This window comes from Epinephelus fuscoguttatus, linkage group LG13 (genome assembly GCF_011397635.1).
Source record: "Epinephelus fuscoguttatus linkage group LG13, E.fuscoguttatus.final_Chr_v1".
Taxonomy (NCBI): domain Eukaryota; kingdom Metazoa; phylum Chordata; class Actinopteri; order Perciformes; family Serranidae; genus Epinephelus; species Epinephelus fuscoguttatus.
The window spans coordinates 22,044,331-22,065,519 of NC_064764.1; the positions used below are offsets into that span (position 1 = coordinate 22,044,331).

Genomic DNA, 21,189 nt, shown 5'->3' on the forward strand with positions numbered 1-21,189 from the left:
CAGGATTCAAACCAGAGCTGTATAGATCCGAAGACAATCAACACTTCCAAAAAAAAGAAAAAAAGTCACTCTTCAGGGGCCGAAAGCGGCGCCATTCACTGTCCAACCTGCAGACTTGCCTGCAGACGGGTCCGTTCCACAGATATGCAGCACCGGTGGAGGTAGTATACTTGCAGTGACTCAGTCGTGCGCACTGACAATAAACAGACAAGGCTTGCTTTAAATGTCAGCAAATTAAACCCCAACAAAAGCAAGGTCACCTTGGGATTTAGCACTGAACTGAAGCTCGCCTCTGGCTTTCTTCTCTTTTCTTGGAGTGTACCAAAGAGCGCAGCAGTCTCTCATTCAGGACTTAATTTGGTGGTAAATTCACTTTTTTTTTGGACTGCACCTGTTCACCTGGACCCACATCACCACGGTGAGTAGTTTTATTAATTTATGGCGTCTAACACGTGAAAACTAAACGAACTATTTCCTAATTGTCATTGGAGATGCTCTAACAGGTGTTTTATAAGGTTTACTCCCTGCAAAAATTAAGCTTTAAGTGACAGAATCGGCCTGTTTGTGTGTAAAATGCACGTGTTTATTAGATTATACACAGAAAAAAATATCCTGTAGCCTTTAGTAAAAGGTTGGTGGTTTGCACAAGAGGGATGCATGTGGATTTTTCTGTGTGGGTGACTTTAATCTGCATCATCAACAATGCAAATAATCACCTTGAGCTGTTGCGTGTCATGCAAGTTTGTGCACCCAAAGCCAGGCTGCTGCTACAGGCCATGAATATTGTGGATTTAAGTGAAATAAAAATTGCATTTTTTTGCACACAGCCTCACCTCCACATATCAATATGTGTGTATTTTAAAGCTCATAGCTGTAGGACAATTAGTGCTATGAGGATGACAAACATGGAGCTGTCTGGCGGCTGTTAACCATCATCCATCCTGAGCAGGATCAAGATATGATGCTGAAATAACCTGCCCCTGTCACTGGCTATCAACTGGTTCAAGTGAGGATTTTTCTTTTGGCAGGGAGCAGCTTATATCTGAACTTGTCATCTTAGATTTACCTTTGTTTCTGTCTGAGTCTTGTGCCAAATATTGGAGTCTGAACTTGTAAGACAGACTGCGCCCTTGTCGCCAATTTGAGCATCTCCTTCAATGTGAGAAATAAATATTAGTAATAAAAAAAAAAAACAAGATGCGCATATTTAAAATGCTGTATATTGTATGAGGTTTTTCTCTTTCCCTGCCAGTGAGCCTTACTTTTCATCTTGGATGATATAAAGAGAGAGATTTTGGGGGCATTTAAGGAAAGGAAAAAAAAAGTGACCAGGCTTTTTGAGGTGAGGACTTTGGCACAGGGTCTCGGGAGTGATGGCGGCGTCTGCACCCTCCTCCTCTGGCGGCGAACCGGATCCCAACTCGACAAATTTACGACCACCGGGCTCAAGTAGGTCCATCACAGATAAAATGCTATTTCACGTGTGCTATTTACTTTGTGGGCAATGCCATTAATCATTTCCATCGAGGGGGAGAGAGCGAGGGGAGGGGAGAAAAAGAATCCGCTGCCATTTGAGAAGGCTTCCTTCGCCACAAATCACCGCTGCATTTCATTCACCATACCGACCTCCCGGCATCTGCGTGACAGACGAATGCTGCTGTCAAAACCTGATGTCCTCCACTAACATTACACTGGAGGCAATTAGCCTGGAAAACAAGCCCGAGGCTGCACCACCGGAACATCCTATCACAGAGGCTGGAAAATGAATATTTATCAGCAAAAAAAAAATAAAAGAATTATTATTATTTTTATTATTATTATTATTAGGGATGGTGTGTGTTAATGCATTCGTGTTTTTTTTCTTCATTGTTTTGGCTAAATGTGCTCTGGCTGAATAAAGTGCCTGCATGGAAAAATGAAAATTGCCCCTGAAGTGGCTGTTAATTCAGCCATATTAAATTGCCCCTAATGGCACACTTAAGCATTGTAGCCTTCGAGAAAGGGCACTGTAGAAACCATACAGCCACCACAGTCCTTTCATTGTCAGCTGGTAGGAAAAATAAGCCTCATCCTCCCTGTGAATAGAGGTCTGAAATCACGTACAGGTGTATATATGCCCCTAACGTAAGAAATATACAGATATTTACCTTTTAAAAACACCATGCACTATTCTCTGTGCAATGCAAATATGAGCTTTTTAATTCCACCAGTGTTTGATTTTAATATCTGTGTAGCTTTGCATTGTCAAGTGATGAGTGTCTGATGAAAAGCAGAGATTGCATCATGTTAGGCCCATGAAGAAATTGCCTGTAGCTAAAGCCTTCAAGCTGCACCTCTGCAAACAAGGGTGTAGATTGATTCAACATTGAGGGGGACACATATGAAATAGGGGACACATGAATTTCCTGAGATTTTTATGCAGATTTTTTTGGGGATTTTCTGCACTAATTGATGGTGCAAATGTCTTTAATTTGTCAAAAAAAAGTCCCCTTCTACTTTCATGCTTTTTTGGCACATGTTTTGGTGTCCTCTGCATCCCTCCCTGAAATCTACACCTGTGTCTGCAAATGTGATATAGGCTGCTCTGAATGCTGTTTGTCAGCACATCTGCTCTTGTTCCTTTTCTTCCATCTTTTTGTGTGTCACTTGTCTCCTTTGTTGCCCATCTCATTTCCTCTGGCTTGGAGAAAATCATTGTGGGGACCGTGTTAAAGTGCGTCCAATGAGCTGAGCAGAGCAATGATTTATCTAATGATCCAAAGCAAGGGGTTAAATTGGGATGTGGGAATGGGACTGCCCCCCCACCCCTCCAACCCTTCTCCACCTCCCCTCCCACCCCTCCTCCTCCTCCTCCTCCTAAATTGCTGCTTTTGAGGATTTCGTCTATGCTCCCCATCCAAGGTGCCCCATCCCCTCTCTGGCTGGAAGCCCTTGATAACGCTGTAATTCTCTATCTGTCACTGGCCAGCCGGCTCATGTCTACTGATGCTCGCATTCTAACCAGCATCCATTCACTCAATTAGATCTTTAGCCTGGCGTGGATCCAAAGGGCTAATTAATTTGAAGTCCTCGCTGAGGTCATGAACAGTGACATATAGTGGAAATAGGCTAATCCAGATCCAGGGGCCCGGGGAGCGCCGGTTTAATGTTTAAATAATCCCAAGACATCCATGCTTGCTATTTTTGTTTCAGCTCTCGACCTCATACGTTCCTCCATTTATTTTCAGCACCAAATTGTCCAAGAAAAAAAGTGCACTTTTTTTGCAGGCTAGTGTGGAGGCCCTCTAATTGTTTTTTTTTTTTAAATCATTTTTAGGCTATGATGCTTGGTGTGGAGTTGCTCATGGATGTACTAGAAAATTGGGAATGAAGATATGTGGTAAGTTGCTCTATTTTTAATAGAATTATGAAAAAAATTGAATTGTCAGGGAGAGATAAAAATATTTTTTTAATGTGTCCATAAGCATGACTGTAGGCTATTTGTGGCCTGCATCATTTTACTCGCGGCTCATTGGATTACTGAACCAGCAGGATTTTGAAATATCATCCAAACAATGATTAGATTGACCAACATTTTTTTTTTATCTTATCAAATAACCACTTTAAGTGATCTGGGTAATTTTAACAAAATTATTATTTTTTTTTAAATTCGAGGAGCCAAATATCACACATTTATCTCTGAGTTGAAGATAATGAAATTGAAAAGGGGGAATTATACAGGAAGGATTTTCCCTTTTCACTCTCACACTACACTAAACAAGGACGGAGTGACATCTACCATAATGGTGAATGTCATGCACCAGTGCGCACTATTTTCTGGCATTTTTGACCGACACGTTCTGCTGGTTTCATTAAGGCCATTTAATTACCCAGAACCTATAAAGCTACAAATACAAAGGGGACAGAAAAATACAACAAAGGTGTAGTCTGGTTGGATTAACATTGCAGGGAAACAGGTTTAATATCGCAAAAGTGGCGTTTTGCGCAATTTTTACATGAGATTTTGTCAAATTTTACCTGTGAACCAGCAGGCTTTCTTAAAAAAATCAAATCAAATGTGCCTTTGGCCTGTGTTGTTATTGTCTATTGTTCTATCTGCTCCTCACATGTCGCAGGAGCTTCAACAACAATTTACAGCCGCTACATAACAGCCATTTGTTTTTGCTTGGCTGGAGTTTGATGCTGATGTCACCGGGCTCCAACCTCCCACAGAGCCTCGCGCCCATAAATAGGACACCCTGGGCAGGATGGGACTTTTTCCACATTAAAAGAAAGAGAGACAGGGAAAGAAGAGTGGAGATCCCCGGAGATAGACAGATGAGATAAAAAGTCAGAAATGGAAGAGGAGATTTATTAGTGGGCCCAAACAGCTGCAGCTCTCAACATGTATGGGGAGTGTAACCACCCCGCGGACACCTCTGCTTCTTGTAATCGTTTAGGGTTTTTGCAGAAGAACAACAGTCTGGAGGAGAGGAGCAGGATTGTGAGTTCCTTCAAGGAGCGCGCAGCCAAGAACCTGCTGTCCTGCGATAACACCGGTGGAGATGCGCATTTCAGACGCACCGAGACCGACTTCTCCAACCTGTTCGCCAGAGGTAGGTTAATGAAATTTATCATCATGCACTTAATGTAAAATATACTTTGAGAGACGTTGCATGGATTTTTTTTATCTGGATTTTAATAACCAAATATACTGAAAATGCTTGGAAATAAATACAAGTAAATCATATAGATAATCTAGATAAATGATTATCTAGACAGTCATAATAGAACTACCCATATCTTGCATGTGTTGGTGGAATCAAGTGCTGTATTTTTAAACCAACTGTTGGAGGATCTGCACAAAATAAATATGTTAAAAGTCATTTTCTAACTTGCTGATAAAACCAGAGGTTACAGGAAACCAAGTGTGAAGGTTTTGTTTCAACACTTGAAGCAAAATATGAATCAGAGGGTATGAGGGTCCTCGGCCAGGAATTTTAAGTGTCAAATACTTAATTTCCTGCATTTTTTATTTTTATTTTTATGCACCTATTTGTGCATTTGTTTGCATAATTTTATTGTGCTAATGTCTACTTTAATTTTGCCAAAATAAAAGCCCTCTGCTACTTTTATTTTTGTATTTTGGGGGGTACATATGTTCTAAATATTGATATTATTTTCCCCTCAACCCCCTGAAATCTACACCTATGCAGTAAACTCAAAAGTAAATGGACAAGTCTCAACATGAGAGCGATCTTCAGATTAAGGTTAACCAGAAGAGACACCAACAACTGTCAGTTTAATATTTTATTTTGTAGATCTGTTGCCTGCCAAAAATGGAGAGGAGCCGACCATGCAGTTCTTGCTCGAGGTTGTGGAAATCCTCACTAACTACGTCCGGAAGACCTTTGATAGATCCACCAAGGTCCTGGACTTCCACCACCCGCACCAGCTGCTGGAGGGCATGGAGGGCTTCAACCTGGAGCTCTCTGACCAGCCCGAGTCTCTGGAGCAGATCCTGGTGGACTGCAGGGACACCCTGAAGTACGGAGTGAGGACAGGTGAGAACAAAGAGGCCCGAAGGCGTTCAGCGTGGCCTGCTGCAATCAATAACTCTCATTAACTTACATGCCAGCGTAATGATTACAGATAAGCCATTTTCTCCCTTACAGTCTTGAATGATGAATTGTTTTCTGGGGATTATGTTGCTTTGTTGTCTCTCTTTCAATCACAGGTCACCCCAGGTTCTTTAACCAGCTCTCCACTGGATTAGACATCGTCGGGTTGGCAGGAGAGTGGCTCACCTCCACAGCCAACACTAACATGTGAGTACAGTGTCATTTATCAGTTGTTAAGTAATATTTGCACTCTTTAAACACAGTCATGCAGATAATATTTGAGATATAAGCATTAAGAATAAAACTGAGTCTGAAAGTCATTAGGTTCATTTTATTTTACTTTTCTTTTTAAAGCTTTTTTGTACTCATTGTTTTCTAAATGGCCCGTGCAGAAGAGGGGCTTTCTGTTAGAGGAATACTTTTAGTGACATACAGTAATTACTGTCGCTGGCTGAAGAGCACCCTGCATGCTCTAATAGATTGTCAATCAAGCAGGAAAATAAAAAGCACAAAAGAAGACATTTGTACTGCTACTCCCCCACAGTATTGTCAATGTTGGCCTGTGCTCAGGCTGTGGTCACATAATTTAGCCCTGCAGGCAAACTAAATTGCATATTGATTCGCATTCACAGTTTACATGGTGTCTTTGTTTCATTTAGTGCTAGTTCCTGTGACATAACAATGCCAGGAGGGGAAAAGAGCCTCTTGGCCTCAGGCCATCTGTACACAATATGGACAGCCATCAGAGGGACTCAGCCATGAGTTTGGCCTCAACTATAAGAAACTTATGTTTAGTTTTTCATGACTGTGTCAGCGGGGTGTTGATTCATTATTCATTATTCTCTGTCTTGTACTATAATTTATTTAAGGTATTAGTGTGCCTTATAAACTGGTAGCTTAGTGTATGATGATCAACTTAGAGGAGCTGTGTATGATTAATACATTAATACAGCAGCAAACCACTGCTTGCTATATAAACATATAGTAAAGCAATGGTGTCCTGAGCAGAAAATAAAGTCATGCTACCTCTCTGTGTGGGCTGCAATCAGAGCTTCTCTGTTCTTTGTTGAAGTACATGGTTTGACTGCGTGTGCTTGTTAGCAAATGTGAGTCCCAGTTTGTGTATCCCCCTGGGTAGCTAATCGCTACCACGCTGCATTGCGCTCATACAGCAGTACCCGCTGACATCTGGACGGGGTCTTTGTGGAGGCTTAACACACACCCTCTGTTGTTAGCACTGTTCTTGTTGTGAGCACTGTTAGCTGCTAGCTGCCATGGATCTATACAGAGAACTGGATACAACATTGGAGGCAGGGCCCTGCTCATTCCTATGAAAGTTGCTCAGTAGCGCATGAAGCCAAAACAAGTTACTATGTGCAAACTGTGGTGCATAGAATTGTCCAGATCAGCACTGCTTTGGCATTGTGTGGCCGATAGAACAGGCACACCGACACTAGAGACTTCCGTCGACTGAGCCAGCTACATACAGTTTAGCAGTCTGCTAACTTAAATGTGGATAAAATGAGTCAATTGTGCTCTCTTCTAGACTTTCCAAATGTTATCGGACTGAATGGATCAAATTCTGATAGTGAAACAAATCATTTTATGGGGGCTGTGACGCTCCAAAAATGTATCCAGCGATCTATAAATGTCTCTTTTGCCATGTAAGTCAATGGAAAAACAATGGAAAAAAAAGTATTTTTGGGCTCAGTGGCATCAGGTGATGGATGTAATTCTAATGTTTGGCCACTACAAAAGTTGGCTTCAAAGCCTAGAGCATTTCCTAGGGGACTGCTAGCCACCTGCTCAGCCACCTCCGTGTTGTGTGCAGACAACCTCTGAATCATAGATACGATCTGAATATCATAAAGAGCTTCTTTAAGGACTGAGACTTGAATTCAGGGTCCCTATTTCCCATTCCTATGTATTTTTTTTTAAAGATTATTTTTTGGGCGTTTTGCCTTTAATGGACAGGACAGTGTGAGAAATGGGGGAGAGAGAGAGTGGGGAGATAACATGCAGCAAAGGGCTGCAGGCTGGAGTTGAGCTCGCAACCGCTGCAGCGAGACATCGCCTCTATACATGGGGCGCCGGCACTATCCACTACGCTATCGACACCCCCCTATTTCCCATTCCTATTACTGTTGTAAGCTGGGGTCACCTGCAGCCTCAGAGATTTTTTTGTTATTATTACAGCCCTACAACTTTTTGTAAAAACGATAGCAGTATCATAATTAAATCACTTGATGTAGATGACTATTCAGACTAAAATAACACTAAAATAAATTAAAAAATCTAGCTGTAAATTGATAGAAAACATCAAACTATTTTAGTAGCACTCTCTTAAAATACTTTCCTTATAAAGGGTTTTCTTGGTTAACAAATCATTTACTAATGCTTTATAGATCAGTTATAAGCCATCAGTAAGAACAAAATATCAGTTATCAGGTTGTGAAAAGTCCCTTTCACCAATCAGACTGTCTGGCCACTTATCATCTGAAAAAGACATTTATTAACAGCCGGGTTACTAGCATTTATAACTGCAATTTTCCAAATAAAAACATCAAACACCAGACATTTTTCTTTCTTATTAAAGGTGTATCATTTATGTATAAAGCTGTCTTTTATAAAACGAGCCTAGTTAGAAAGTGGTACCATAATTTATGATTTGTGGTGAGGCCTCTCAAGATGAAATTAGGATCTTGAGAGCGTAACAGAGGTGGATCTTAAACCTTTATTTCAAAACTTGGTTAAAAATCTTATATAAGCAGTCATCAGGCATGTCTTAATAGCCTTGTTTGTTCTCGCTGGTTCAGCAACAAGTCTGTCTCCCACAGCCGACCTCAAAGAAGCGCTGTAGTCAGCTTGTGTGTTATTGGCGACATCACCGAGGATGACTCGAACCAGAGGGTGGAGGTTGCTTACATACTTGTAATTTACCTTTATTAATTACCCCATCAACCCTAATTACCCCTGGCAGATATTGACTGACACTAATAGACTGACAATCACATCCAGGTCTTACATAATCAGAATGAGTGAGCGTCGTCTGCATGAATGAATGCGGTGAAATTAATGTGCGACATCTGCGGAGTGGCATCTGACTTGTTTATTTTTTTTCCCCTCTCTCCATATTGCTGTGTGTGTGTGTGTGTGTGTGTGTGTGTGTGTGTGTGTATGTTAAAGATGCTGTGGGGCACAATGCGACATTCTGCAATGTTCCTCTGATTCATTTACTTTCTTTGCATGAACAGATAGATACTTATGTAATTGGAAGAATATTGGTCAGGAGAAGATGGATGAGCCTGCCTGCGCTGTAATTCCAAATCGACTGTGCTCTTCTCTGAAGCCGAGGGGTTTTTAATGTACTTTGATAAAATGGGGAAAAAATTATATACTTGAGAGGATAAAACATGGGACCCGTTCCTGCAATGAGAGAATTAAAGGCACCTGAAACATCTTTGTTTTGTGATTGCAACAGCAGACCATTCAAATTAATTTCCAAGTGTTTTTAACCATGTTGTCCCATTAAAGGTGTTCATATCTTGACTATCCTCACCGGACCAACGTCACATTTCTTGCTAATTTTCTGCAAAACCAGGCTCCTCATGCTGCATCAGTGAGCGCAAGACTGTGTGACATTTCACTGCAGCAAGAGGCCATTTCTAAAACAACAAGATGGTGTTGTCACTGAAGTGTGACTGTGTACACAGCACTGTATCTGTTCCATTTCTGTTGAGAGAGCAGCATGCTCAGTAACCATGCTGTACAATTAGACTATACAAATGCATGTTGTTAAATATCAGTGTACTTCATATCGATCCCATCAGTCTCTCCTGCAGCCTGTAGGTGAAATGGCGTTTTACTTGAATATACTGTTGCTCAATTAACACACAACAAAACACAAATCTCACAAATGTAACACTGAGATTATGTTCAATGACACTTTCATCACACATTCAAATGGGTTTTTTGGTTTGTTCCAGGTTTACCTATGAGATCGCCCCTGTCTTTGTGCTCATGGAGCAGCTGACACTGAAAAAGATGAGAGAGATAGTCGGCTGGCCTGATGGAGAGGGAGATGGCATATTTTCTCCAGGTGAAAGACAAACCAATAGCTCAGTAACTCTGAGCCCTCATGCAAACATGTCAGACTCTTGTAATAATGTCATACTTTATCTGATACCACTTGATGTTCGATGTAGTTTTCACTTCTAAAAGATATCGTCTGGTTTCCAGTGGTGAAAAAAATGTTGTTTTGAGACTACTTAAAAGTGTAGAAATACTCTTTTACAAGTAAAAGAGTATTTTGCAAGTGTTGGCGTCAAAAGAGTGGCACATTTCAGAATAATATATATAATAATTTTGCATCATAATTATTTTTATTTAGCTGTTATTTAACCAGGTTTGTCCTTTTGAGATCAAAGATATCTTTTACAATAGGCCTGGCCTAGAATAGCAGCAACACAGAGTTTTAACAATTAACATAAAAGCACATAGATTTGATAGGACTGAAATGATCACATAAACCATTTGCAAACAGACAGCCTAGACTCAACAGATTTCACCATAGTTTAAACATATTTGGGGTTACTATGGTTACTATGAAGCTCAACATCAGTCTGTGATTGCTTCGTGCAGTAGGTGCAAAGAATTTAAAAGCTTGAAAGTTCTGACTTTAGGAACAACAAAACACAAGAAGTCCTGGGATGAAGATTGTAATTTCAATAATTCAAATTTAAGGGAAACAATAATTAGGTTCAGGTTCAAATTTTACCAAAAATAGCTTTGTAACAGGGTCTGAGGCAGCGTGTACACAGAGCAGGTCAGCTTACTTTGAGTGTAAAACACAATGGTGAATAAGTTTGTAATGAATCTCAGAGCAGGTAAAATAGGAAAGAAGTAGATTCCACAAATGACCTCTTTTCACAAAAAAAGCAAAGCAAGACTTTCTTTAAAAGGAAAATCCAAATAAAAGTTTCCCATTGCCAGTAGAAGAGTGTGCCTTTTTGTTTAATTTTTCTGGTGCAGCAAGTTTGACATCACAGACAGGCCAAACAACATCTAAATAAAGAGTAGAAAGTAGCGTGCAGGCCAACTAAAATGCTACGGTGGTTACTTATTTTTTATATCTATATGTCTTAAATCTGTATGTATTCAGTCTCTCTTTCAAATTCTGTGTGAAGGTTTTGTGGCAGCCTTTTATCGTTGCACTGGCAAAGGGGCTAAGATTAATGTGCCCACACAGGGTTTTAATTGCTGAGTGAAGATGATTGGAGCTGGAGCTGATAAACACACATAAATACTGCAAAGTCATCTGTCCCAGGAGAGAATGCACAATGCACAGAATCTGTATAATCAGTCGGTCATGAAACAAGCAACAAAAATCTCTTCAGACTCTACTCACCCACTGTCCTCTGAATACGAACTTCTCCCATCAGGAAGAAGATTTCGTATACCAAAGTACAAAACAAACCGCCTCAAATTATCATTTGTTCCAGCCTCCATTAAGCTGTTGAACAATGTTAAAAACTAGTGCAATAGAGCAACGAGCAATGTGCATTAAACACACGGCACTTTAGCACTCAGCACTTTTTCTTGCACTTTAGACGTCTCTGTATGTTTCTGTGTTGTAATTGTTAAATGTAGTCCATGTCTGTTTCATGTGATAGAACTGTCATTGTGATGATGTGCCCCTGTGATGATGTTTTTATCTTGTCCTGTGAAGCAATGAAATGTAGCACTATGCCCAAGATGAATTTCCCTTAGGGGACAATAAAGTTTACCTTACCTTACCTTACCTTAACTTTTCTCATTAAATAAAAAAGTCAGATGTTAACAGGTGTTACAAAGTCTTTTGTCCATTGCAAAAAGATACTCAAGAGCCTTAGTAGGGGTTGGTGCAAAGCAGTAAATGACAGTGTCATCAGCATAGAAATAAAAGGCTGCGTTTAATAGATTCTGCCTGAGGCAATTTACATGTATAGTTAATAATAGAGGGCCTGTAACTGAGCCATGTGGTATCCCCTTGAGGACTTACAGTACATCCAAGTTAACACCTTCTAACTAAACAGACTTAATTATTGATGCAATCTGCAACATTATAACATTACTTTAATGTTGTAGGCTGTACAGGTGAGGCTAATTTTAACCGACTCGCCACCTTAATTATGCATAATAATTTATTTGCTGATTATGTTTCACTTTGATAATCCTATTCTGCAAAGTAACTAGTAACTAAGGCTGTCAAATAAATGTAGTTGGTAAAAAGTAAATATGTTGCCTCCAAATATGTGTACTGTAAAATACCTTTAAAATTTAATTACTCCAGTACAGGTACCACAGATGTGTACACTATAACTGTATTACTTTCTACCACTGTTGGTTTCTACAGGAGGAGCAATCTCCAACATGTACAGTGTGATGATTGCCAGATACAAGTTCTTCCCTGAAGTCAAGACCAAAGGCATGGCAGCTGCACCCAGACTGGTCCTCTTCACCTCAGAGCATGTTAGTCTCTGCATTACAGTTATCACAAAGTTTAACAATTAATATCTCATAAATCCAGTCTGAAACGTGACTGATCGAACATCTGTTTCTTGCAGAGCCACTATTCCATCAAGAAAGCCAGTGCAGCACTGGGCTTCGGGACGGAGAACCTGATCCTTTTGAGCACAGATAAGAGGTTTGCTTTACACTGAACGCACATGCAGAGAGTCTGGTAAAAGATCGAATATCTGGATGACTTCCTACTGTATGTCTTCTTCTTTTCCAGGGGGAGAGTCATCCCCGCTGATTTGGAAGCCAAAGTAATAGAGGCCAAGCAAAAGGTGAATGCCAGCAGCAGTGACTCAGACATCGGCCCCTCTAACTTATTTATTTGCTTCTATCAGTACAATGAGAAACACTCCCCTGAGCCGTGGAGTTTACTTGTAGCAAGGAAACACTTATGTGTGCCAGAACAGCGAGGTTATTTCAGTAAGGTTAATGCTTCTGTCTGCTCACATGTGATGCTGCCCTGGTCTAAAGTACCTCTCCTGGAAGTAATCCTTCAAAAGCAAAGTGATGTGCAGACTAGAGGAAATGGGAAAGCAGGAGGTGCAGACGGGCAGAGTGCATTATTTGAGAAATGTGTTTTAGTCCATCTCTTTGATGTTGGCAATCACAGGAAGAGAATGAGCATAACAGCTTGAATTCAGCCCAGAATTGTAACCAGTCTTTTTTTTCCTCCGATGTTTTCGGTTTGCAGGGGTATGTTCCGATGTTTGTGAATGCCACTGCTGGCACCACCGTCTATGGAGCCTTTGATCCCATCAATGAAATCGCAGACATCTGTGAAAAGTACAACATGTGGCTTCATGTGGACGTAGGAGAATATCAATAATGTTCAATACCTTAAACAAAAACATCAGATGCATATATCAGCCACTGTAGTAGACTGCTATAATATACTGTGTTGTGACCTTTGCAGGGTGCATGGGGTGGAGGTTTGCTGATGTCCAGAAAACACAGACACAAGCTCAGTGGAGTGGAAAGGTAAAAGAGTGCAGTACATGAACATATAATTCATTTACCAGTACAGGAAAACATGTTTACTCATCACAGCATAGGTATAGATTTTGTGGGGGATGCAGGGGACACATTATTTAGAACACGTGCAATGAAAACATGAAAGTAGCCGAGGACTTTTATGGACAAACTGCTGGAACGTGACTCCTAGACAACAACAATGGTAAACTAAGTGGTTGCAGTCTACCATTAAACAGAAGGACGAAGAACTATGCACTGTTGAAGCATGAAGAACCATGATATTTCCATCATAAATAGATGTAGAAGAGGCGTGTTAAGTGTGTTAATGTGTTAAACAGGGGACGCTGAGTTTGGAAGACATGAGCAGACATGATGGATAAAGTTTACCACAGACACTAATGAGTTGCATTATGGGAAATGTAGGATCTGGTGTTGGTGACACTTTGAGAAAGAAATTTAGGACATTTTGGGCTAAATCTTTTTTAATTTCCCATTTTTTGTTTTATATTCTAGTATTTTTTAGATAGTAGACGGTATGGGATGGGACATAGACCTTACTGGAGAGGTGGATTTGGCCTCCAGGTTTACTAATGGCCAGCAGGGGGCGACTCCACTGGTTGCAAAAAGAAGTTTGATTGATTAGAAGCTTATGAGAAAATGACCCTACTTCTTGCTTGATTTATTACCTCCGTTAAGATTTTCCTAATGACTTCATGATCTCAGTCCCTAATTTCAAGTCTTCTTCAATACATTATGATATTGATTTTGTAAATTATGGTCCCATTTAAGGAAACAAAGCAGGGTATGCTTTGGGCACAGCCACCTTATGACTGACAAAGTTGCTACTAGGCGCTGTCCTCTAGTTCTCAGTCTGATCTACCTCTCACTCCTCCACAACTCCACCTTCTTGTCCAAATATGGGTTCCAGTACTTACTCCATCATACTATTTAGTATGCTAGAAAAAGTTTTATTGTGTCACAAGACATCGTATGTCAAATGCAATATGCTAAAAATATTGCTTCCAGTCGCATTTCGCAGTCTGCAAGCCAACATGCTTTTCTGGCTATTCTGACCAACAATCCTCTGTTCAGCTGAATATTTGGCACATAGACAGATGGCAGCCCACTGACAGCTGACAGAAGCCGCAATTACTATAATCAATCAATCACAAACAATGTGCGATGTATGCAGTTATAACTTTAAAGTTAAATTACATACTGTAGTGACGCCCACATTTCCCATCATGCTGGATGGAGTAGTTTGTAGTTTGCAGTTGAATTTGCAGTGTTAAGTTCTATAATGCAAATGTCACTTTTATTGTTACTGTCTATAGCGTGTATGTTCAGAGCATGGTGATTTATGCTAGTTATTGTCATTTAGTGAGTTTGCTATTACATTTCATGACCCCAGCTGTATTTCCCCACAGAGTTCTTGAGGTTGGTTCTCATTTGTCACATGTCAATAAGACGTTGACACTGTTCAAAGTCACTCCCTGTCCACAGACAAGCAAAAGTTGTCACAATACATTGTAAAATAACAACAGCAGCTTGCTAAGTTGACCTCAGTGAGCTCTGCTGCTAGTGTCATGCCATGTCTTTGAGGTAATGAGAAATGAGGATGTTAAGATCTGCTGCTCTCCAAGTTGCATGTCTTTTCTTTTAACTTAAAATTTTACATTGCGGACTACAATGGATATATGAGCAAGAGAGTCAGAGTTCAAAGCATGCACATACTCTATGCAACAGTACATACTTTTTAAGGGCAGCTGCAGTACGTACAGACAGTTAAGTGAAAAAGTATGTGATTCAGAATGGAGGGATGGTCACGTCTGGCTCCTTAAAAAAGGGGTGTCAACAGCCAAAATGCCAAACTCAAGGGTTTTAAAGGTAGTCTATAAACCAGTGGGTGACATCACGATGGCTACGTCCACTTCCTTTATGCAGTTTGAGTGGTTAGCACCCTAACCCCAAAGCCACAAGGGCACCCCAATTTCCTCTCCCACATGGAAGTACAATACTAAATAGCTTGAGTGCCCCTTTAAAATCTGAGCCAAAGAATCTGGTGTCCATCTCAGATCTGTAGTCAGCTTGAACAAAACCACAGATGTCTCATACTATCTTTGAAAAGACTCATGTGCAGAGTTATTTCAATAAAATTGAAAGGATCAGTGTGTTCTTACATTACAGCTCCTGTTCCTAGACTTGACACACACACTCACAGAGCTCTGTATACTGTTTCAATATCTGTGCAGGGCCAACTCAGTCACCTGGAACCCCCATAAAATGATGGGAGTGCCGCTGCAGTGCTCTGCCGTTCTGGTCAGAGAGAGGGTGAGACTGTTTTTCCACTGCTGCACACAATACCCCTCCTGCACTAGCAGGATAAGATAACTGTTTACCACCGGTGTTTGCTAACCTAAATATCTTTTTCATCACCACTGTGTCCGTTGCAGGGATTATTACAAGGCTGCAACTCCATGTGTGCTGGTTACCTCTTCCAGCCTGATAAACAGTATGATGTTACATACGACACAGGCGACAAGGCCATTCAGTGTGGGCGACATGTCGATATCTTCAAGTTCTGGCTCATGTGGAAGGCAAAGGTGTGCATTTAATCAGATGTTTTCTTCTAAAGCTTCTATGAAGCCTGCTGCCATATTTAGATTGTGATGGTAATGACTCCTTATTCTTTCTTTTTCAATCTACCCAAAAGGGAACAGTGGGATTTGAACAGCATATCGACAAGTGCCTGGATCTGTCAGCATACCTCTACAATAAAATAAAAAACAGAGAAGGCTTCGAGATGGTGTTCGACGGAGAGGTGAGAACATTATTTCCACAGACAGCTTCTTTTTTTTTTTAACGAACACCAAAGTATTCACTGCACGGAGTTATCAGATGAAGATAGATCAGAATTCATTGGATACTCAAGATGATCAGCTGCAGCAACAAAGGAAAACTGTCTGTACTATTCTGTTTATCACAAGAGAAAAGCAGGTGTTGTGTAAAGCAGAGAAGCCCAGGTAATAGCATAAACAACTGCAACAATATATTTCATATCTTAACTTGGTTTCGGGATTGATTGGATCATTTTGCATTGCTGACACGTTGACAAGAAAAGCTGAAATTACAGAAGGTTGTTTTTATCTGCGCTCATTACAACTGTTGTTCCCATTTTCTCTTATCAGCCGCAGCACACTAATGTGTGTTTCTGGTACATTCCACCGAGCCTGCGCAGCTTGCCTGATGGCGACGAGAAGCGGGAGAGGTTGCACAAGGTAATGACTCATCAATCTGCTTTTAAAGCCACATTTCTAGCTCACCTGCTGTCTTAGACTGGTTTATATAATCTCTACTTACAAACCCAGATTCCAAAAAAGTTGAGATGCTTTGTAAAACATACAGAAAAACAGTTCTTACAGTGGGGGAAACAAGTATTCAATGTCAGGTTTTTTTTTTCATTAAACACATTTTCATCAACAGGAAGGCAATCTAGGCACTCAGAAAACATGTAGAAAAACAAGGAAGGAAATATTAAAAAGCCTTAATTGTAGTGGCTAAAATATTTTTTTAAAAATTACAAGTTAATAAAAAACACAGAGTGACATGAGATAAGATACCAAGAAAAAATAAACATAAATATATGCACACCTATCTTAACACATAGGCTGTGAGAAAGATGGTGAAGCATGTAGAGAATAATGACAAATCACAAAAAAACACATGAAGTCTATATACTCATTGAGACCAGGATACTAAAAAGCAAACATTTGATGGATCCAAAAAACATCACCTAATTTTCAGTGCAATTATTCACATGGAATTTAGACCTAACATTGGTATTAACTCAATAAAACTACACAGATGAAGAAATTGCAGTGTTTTGGTCTATTAAAAAAAAGTGCAATAAAGTAGAATGACACGGAAAAAAAGTACATGCTAAGGTCAACTTGAAGATGCTTCCTGTGTGAAGAAACTAATCTCTCACAGTGTTCAGATGGGATTTTAGTCCATTCTTCCACACAGACAGTCTTTAAATGAAGAAGCATGGAAATGCCAAATACTGCAGTTCTTGGAATGACCACTTGAGGCTGGCTCCAGAAGTGAGTAATTCCCATAGAGACCCATGTTAAAATGCCCAAATTTATAGCTTGATAGAAAAAAACAGTTTTTGTCTGTATAGCTAATTTTAACACTCACGACACACATTACATTTTAGTAAGGCTTAAAGTTACAAATAATTAAGGGAAAGCATCTTTGAGTGACAGGCTGTCTGCTGATGCCAATAGACAATAGAGCAGGGTATGCTTTAGGGCGTGGCTACCAGTGATGGACAAGTCGCTACCATTGCGGTGTCCTTAGGGCTTTCCGTCAGATTCACCCCTCACTCCTCCACAGCTCCAGCCTCTCATTGTAAATATGGTAAATATGGCTCCAAAAACCAAGATGGCGACGGCTGAATTGACTTGAGGCTTTCAAAACTTTCAAAATGCCTACTGAGTGTAAATGAAATGGTGATGTAACACAGTGGTCAACATGCCCCGACCAAACTTGTTGCAGGCATCAAATTCAAAATGAGGGTATATTTATACAAAAATGATCAAATTTATCAGTTTAAACATTAAATATCTTGTCTTTGTACTGTATTCTGGGTGGCACAGCAAATTGCCTTTACTGTAGGTGTGAACGTGAGTGAATTGTTGTCTGTCTCTATGTGTTAGCCCTGTGATAGTCTGGTGACCTGTCCAGGGTGTACCCTGCCTATCAACCAATGTCAGCTAGGGTAGGCTCCAGCCCACCGTGACCCCCAACAGAATAAGAGGTTATGGGGGAAAAAAAGTATTTACCTGAATATAAGTTGAGAAGCATTTGCAAATCATTGCATTATGTTTTGATTTATGGTTTACACAGCATCCTAAGTTTTTGGGAATCAGGGTTGTAGATTCAGAGATTCCCACAGTAAAGTCATGAGCACATTGTGCGTGCTTGTGTTTTACAGAATTTGGTTGGTAACTGTATGTTTTCCTACAACAGGTGGCCCCAAAGATCAAGGCAATGATGATGGAGTCCGGCACTACGATGGTGGGTTACCAGCCACAGGGAGACAAGGTCAACTTCTTCCGTATGGTCATTTCCAACCCAGCCGCCACCAGGTCAGACATCGACTTCCTGATTGGGGAGATCGAGCGACTTGGGAGCGACTTGTAAGAGCCTCACCTAAACCCCCCTATTTTCCCCAAAAACAGTTGCGACTCTGGAGAGCCTCGAGCTTGGCTTCTTGTCTCTTTTGTCTCATAAAGACGTTGAAATTTTTTGCTTACAGATCTTCTCTGGCAATGCACAAGAAATAATACGCCCTGTGTGTCTCCTCTCTGTCTCTGTCTTTAGCAGCGATGACATGTATTCAAAACATTTACACACCAGGTTATCAGAGAAAAAAGGACGTAAGTCAAAACGGTGGGAGAATCATAGAAGCACACTCATATTCTTGCTAAACCATATGTTTAGTGGAATTTATCCCATAATAATGTTGATTAAATGAGATTAAAAGTGTTTAGCGTCCATGTTAATATGAATTAGCAAGAATATCTGAGCACACAAATGATTCTTTCTATAGCAGCTATAAAAAAACGTAATTTTACTGTTGTACAATACGAAGGTCAGTATTAAAAACAGACTGAAATCAAAATATTTTTTCACAAGTAACAGAGCACAATGTAGGGAACCTTATAGTATAGACAAAATTAATGTATACGATGTACTGACTGTTGGTGCTCCATGTCGTCTGTGTATTTATCGAGCCAGATGCACCGCCACATTGTACCCTAGCTGTTATTTCCCTTTGATATTACATAGGTGGAAATATATAACACAGTCGTTGTACTTGATCGCTGTGTTTTTAGAGATTTTTGTGTAGATTGTGTATAGTATTGTTACATTGCCTTTGTGTAAAATGTGTCCTAGTTTTACAGTGAACAAAAAAAAGCCTATATGTAAATGGACCACACAGTATAGTATGTAATAGATGAATCACTTTATTTATATCCAGAGATTCTAATTGTGGATACGCTGTTCTGTTCCATTTGTAATGTATCCTCCTTCCTATTTGGAAACTCTGCTGTACAATATCACAATGTTTTGGATAACATTGAATTCTTTTAGTGTATTTGTGAACCAAAGAAGGGTTACGTTACATTTATGAACATGCCCTTATTCTCCCTTATGGATGGATTCAGATGTTTATATAAGAATACTTAACGTACCGCTCTTAACTTTAGTGCAATCTATGTTGTGTAACTGTGCAATGTCATTGTGATTCACTGACTGAATGTTGGCTCTATGTGGGAGGCATGACTGGCAGTGCGGCCGCGACTGCCGGTGCTTTGTTCATGATAAAAAGCACAATGCTAAACCATGATCATGGGGCAGCTTTTATCCTGCAGACACGTGACTGTCTGTATTATAATGTGTTGAGTGGAGTAAAACTATAATATGCAAAATTTTGTTTGTCTTAACACTGTATCTCACTATAGGCACACTTTTATGTTGAGAAAAACAAAGTGAGAAACTGGGATTATTTATCATGAAGAATTTTGCTTGAACAATGAAATGCACAGTGTTTGCTACTGTAATAAGATTTATTGAACAATTGTACATTCCTGAATTAGTGGGGTGGAATATCCCTTGTTAAATTCAATGTGGGCACTTTAACTTAACACCATCATTTGCAGAGTATTATTGTTGTATCCACAGCACTAATAAAGACATGAGCTGTAGAACATCTCTGACTATTTTTTAAATTTATGTAGTTTTTTAAAGGACAATGCACTGCCTATTAATGGCAAACAACAGTGGAGAAGACTTATAGATGTTTCCATATTCATGGGTACTTCAAGCATGTTTTCATAACCAATCAGAAAGTCAAACTTTGCATGCATCATCATCATTAACATTAATGGGAAGATATGAAGTGTAGAACTAATGTCAGTCTTTCAACATATACACGAGAACATACAAGAACTTGTGAAGCTTTTCTGCCCTGATTGTTTATGACACACTCTATTGCTTGATGCTTCTATTTTGTGATCAATTCTCTATGTTTCTACTGTAAATTCACTAAAGGACTCATTATGTTAAAGGGACAGTTCACCAAATACGTATTTCCCTCCTACCTGTAGTGCTATTTAGCAATCTAGATTGTTTTAGTGCATCTACTGCTAGCTCACCTAGCACCACCGGGCTAGCTAACGTTACAGCTCAGCTAAATGTTTACATCATGGCAACAAACCTCTCGTTCATGAGTAGATGCACGCTTCCTTCTGCACAGTGATGTGGTTGGCAGGTGTAGTTTGGTAGAAAAAAAAATAATTCCTACATGAAACTGCTCACAACAAGGTCTGTGGATTATCTTGAGTAACCGGGTCATGGTTTCTGGAAAGAGACATTGCTGTTGAGTTTTTCAAATGTATTTTTTGGCGCTTTGAGCATCACAAGCTTAGCACCTTCTGGTTTCATTATATTGGAGAGAAGGCAGACATCTCTACAGCCGATATCTCCAACACTCAGTAACTCAGTATCTAGACTGATAAAGAGCACTACAGGCAAGAGGAAAAATATTTTTTTTTTTATTTATTCATATATTTTTATTTGGGGTAAATTGTCCCTTGAATTAAAGTATTTAGTTGACATTAGCTTTACTTACACTGCTAGAGGTGTAGAAATAAAAAGGTGCTCCTCAAGGATGGAGCAAAAAGCCTGGCCAGCTCACTCAGTATAAAAGTCCATACTGTAGTACAGGCAGGCAGTCCAAAATGCATCCAAGGCACTCTGACTGTAGTTAAAAATCCTTTATTAATAAATAAATAAACCAATGCGTTTTGATTAGAGTCTTCATCAGGGTCTTCAACATTTTTTGTCTTTCAAACAGAAGTAATGTGTAATTTTTGTTAGTTCAAAATCATTATCATAAGCAATCCTCATTAGGATAAGTTATGAAACATCAAGGTGATAAAACATTGCTATATATGTTTTCGAGCTGAGGGCCCGAGGTCTCCAGGAC

At 39.9% G+C, this 21,189-nt stretch overlaps 1 protein-coding gene across 2 annotated transcripts; it reads left to right on the top strand.

Annotated features, from left to right (window-relative positions):
• Positions 1-348: 348 nt before the first annotated feature.
• On the top strand, positions 349-19,896 carry LOC125900054 (glutamate decarboxylase 1). 2 transcript variants are annotated; one of them, XM_049594815.1, is made up of 17 exons: positions 349-418; positions 1,361-1,449; positions 3,317-3,379; positions 4,440-4,595; positions 5,301-5,543; positions 5,717-5,807; positions 9,587-9,699; positions 11,995-12,110; positions 12,206-12,285; positions 12,376-12,430; positions 12,850-12,966; positions 13,072-13,136; positions 15,383-15,461; positions 15,584-15,733; positions 15,844-15,951; positions 16,319-16,408; positions 18,165-19,896. In XM_049594815.1, the coding sequence occupies exons 2-17, from the start codon at positions 1,374-1,376 to the stop codon at positions 18,336-18,338; spliced, it is 1,776 nt and encodes a 591-aa protein (XP_049450772.1). In that variant the 5' UTR covers positions 349-418; positions 1,361-1,373; the 3' UTR covers positions 18,339-19,896. The 2 variants fall into 2 exon arrangements, with proteins under 2 accessions (XP_049450772.1, XP_049450771.1); XM_049594814.1 differs by having other exon boundaries at positions 350-418; positions 1,253-1,449.
• The last annotated feature ends 1,293 nt before the right edge of the window (positions 19,897-21,189 follow it).

Coding starts and splice junctions, on each gene's coding strand:
- LOC125900054 (XM_049594815.1), top strand. CDS start 1,374: ATGGCGGCGTCTGCACCCTCCTCCTCTGGCGGCGAACCGGATCCCAAC. Junction 3,380..4,439: donor ATTGGGAATGAAGATATGTG/GTAAGTTGCTCT, acceptor GTAATCGTTTAG/GGTTTTTGCAGAAGAACAAC. Junction 15,734..15,843: donor GGCTCATGTGGAAGGCAAAG/GTGTGCATTTAA, acceptor TCTACCCAAAAG/GGAACAGTGGGATTTGAACA.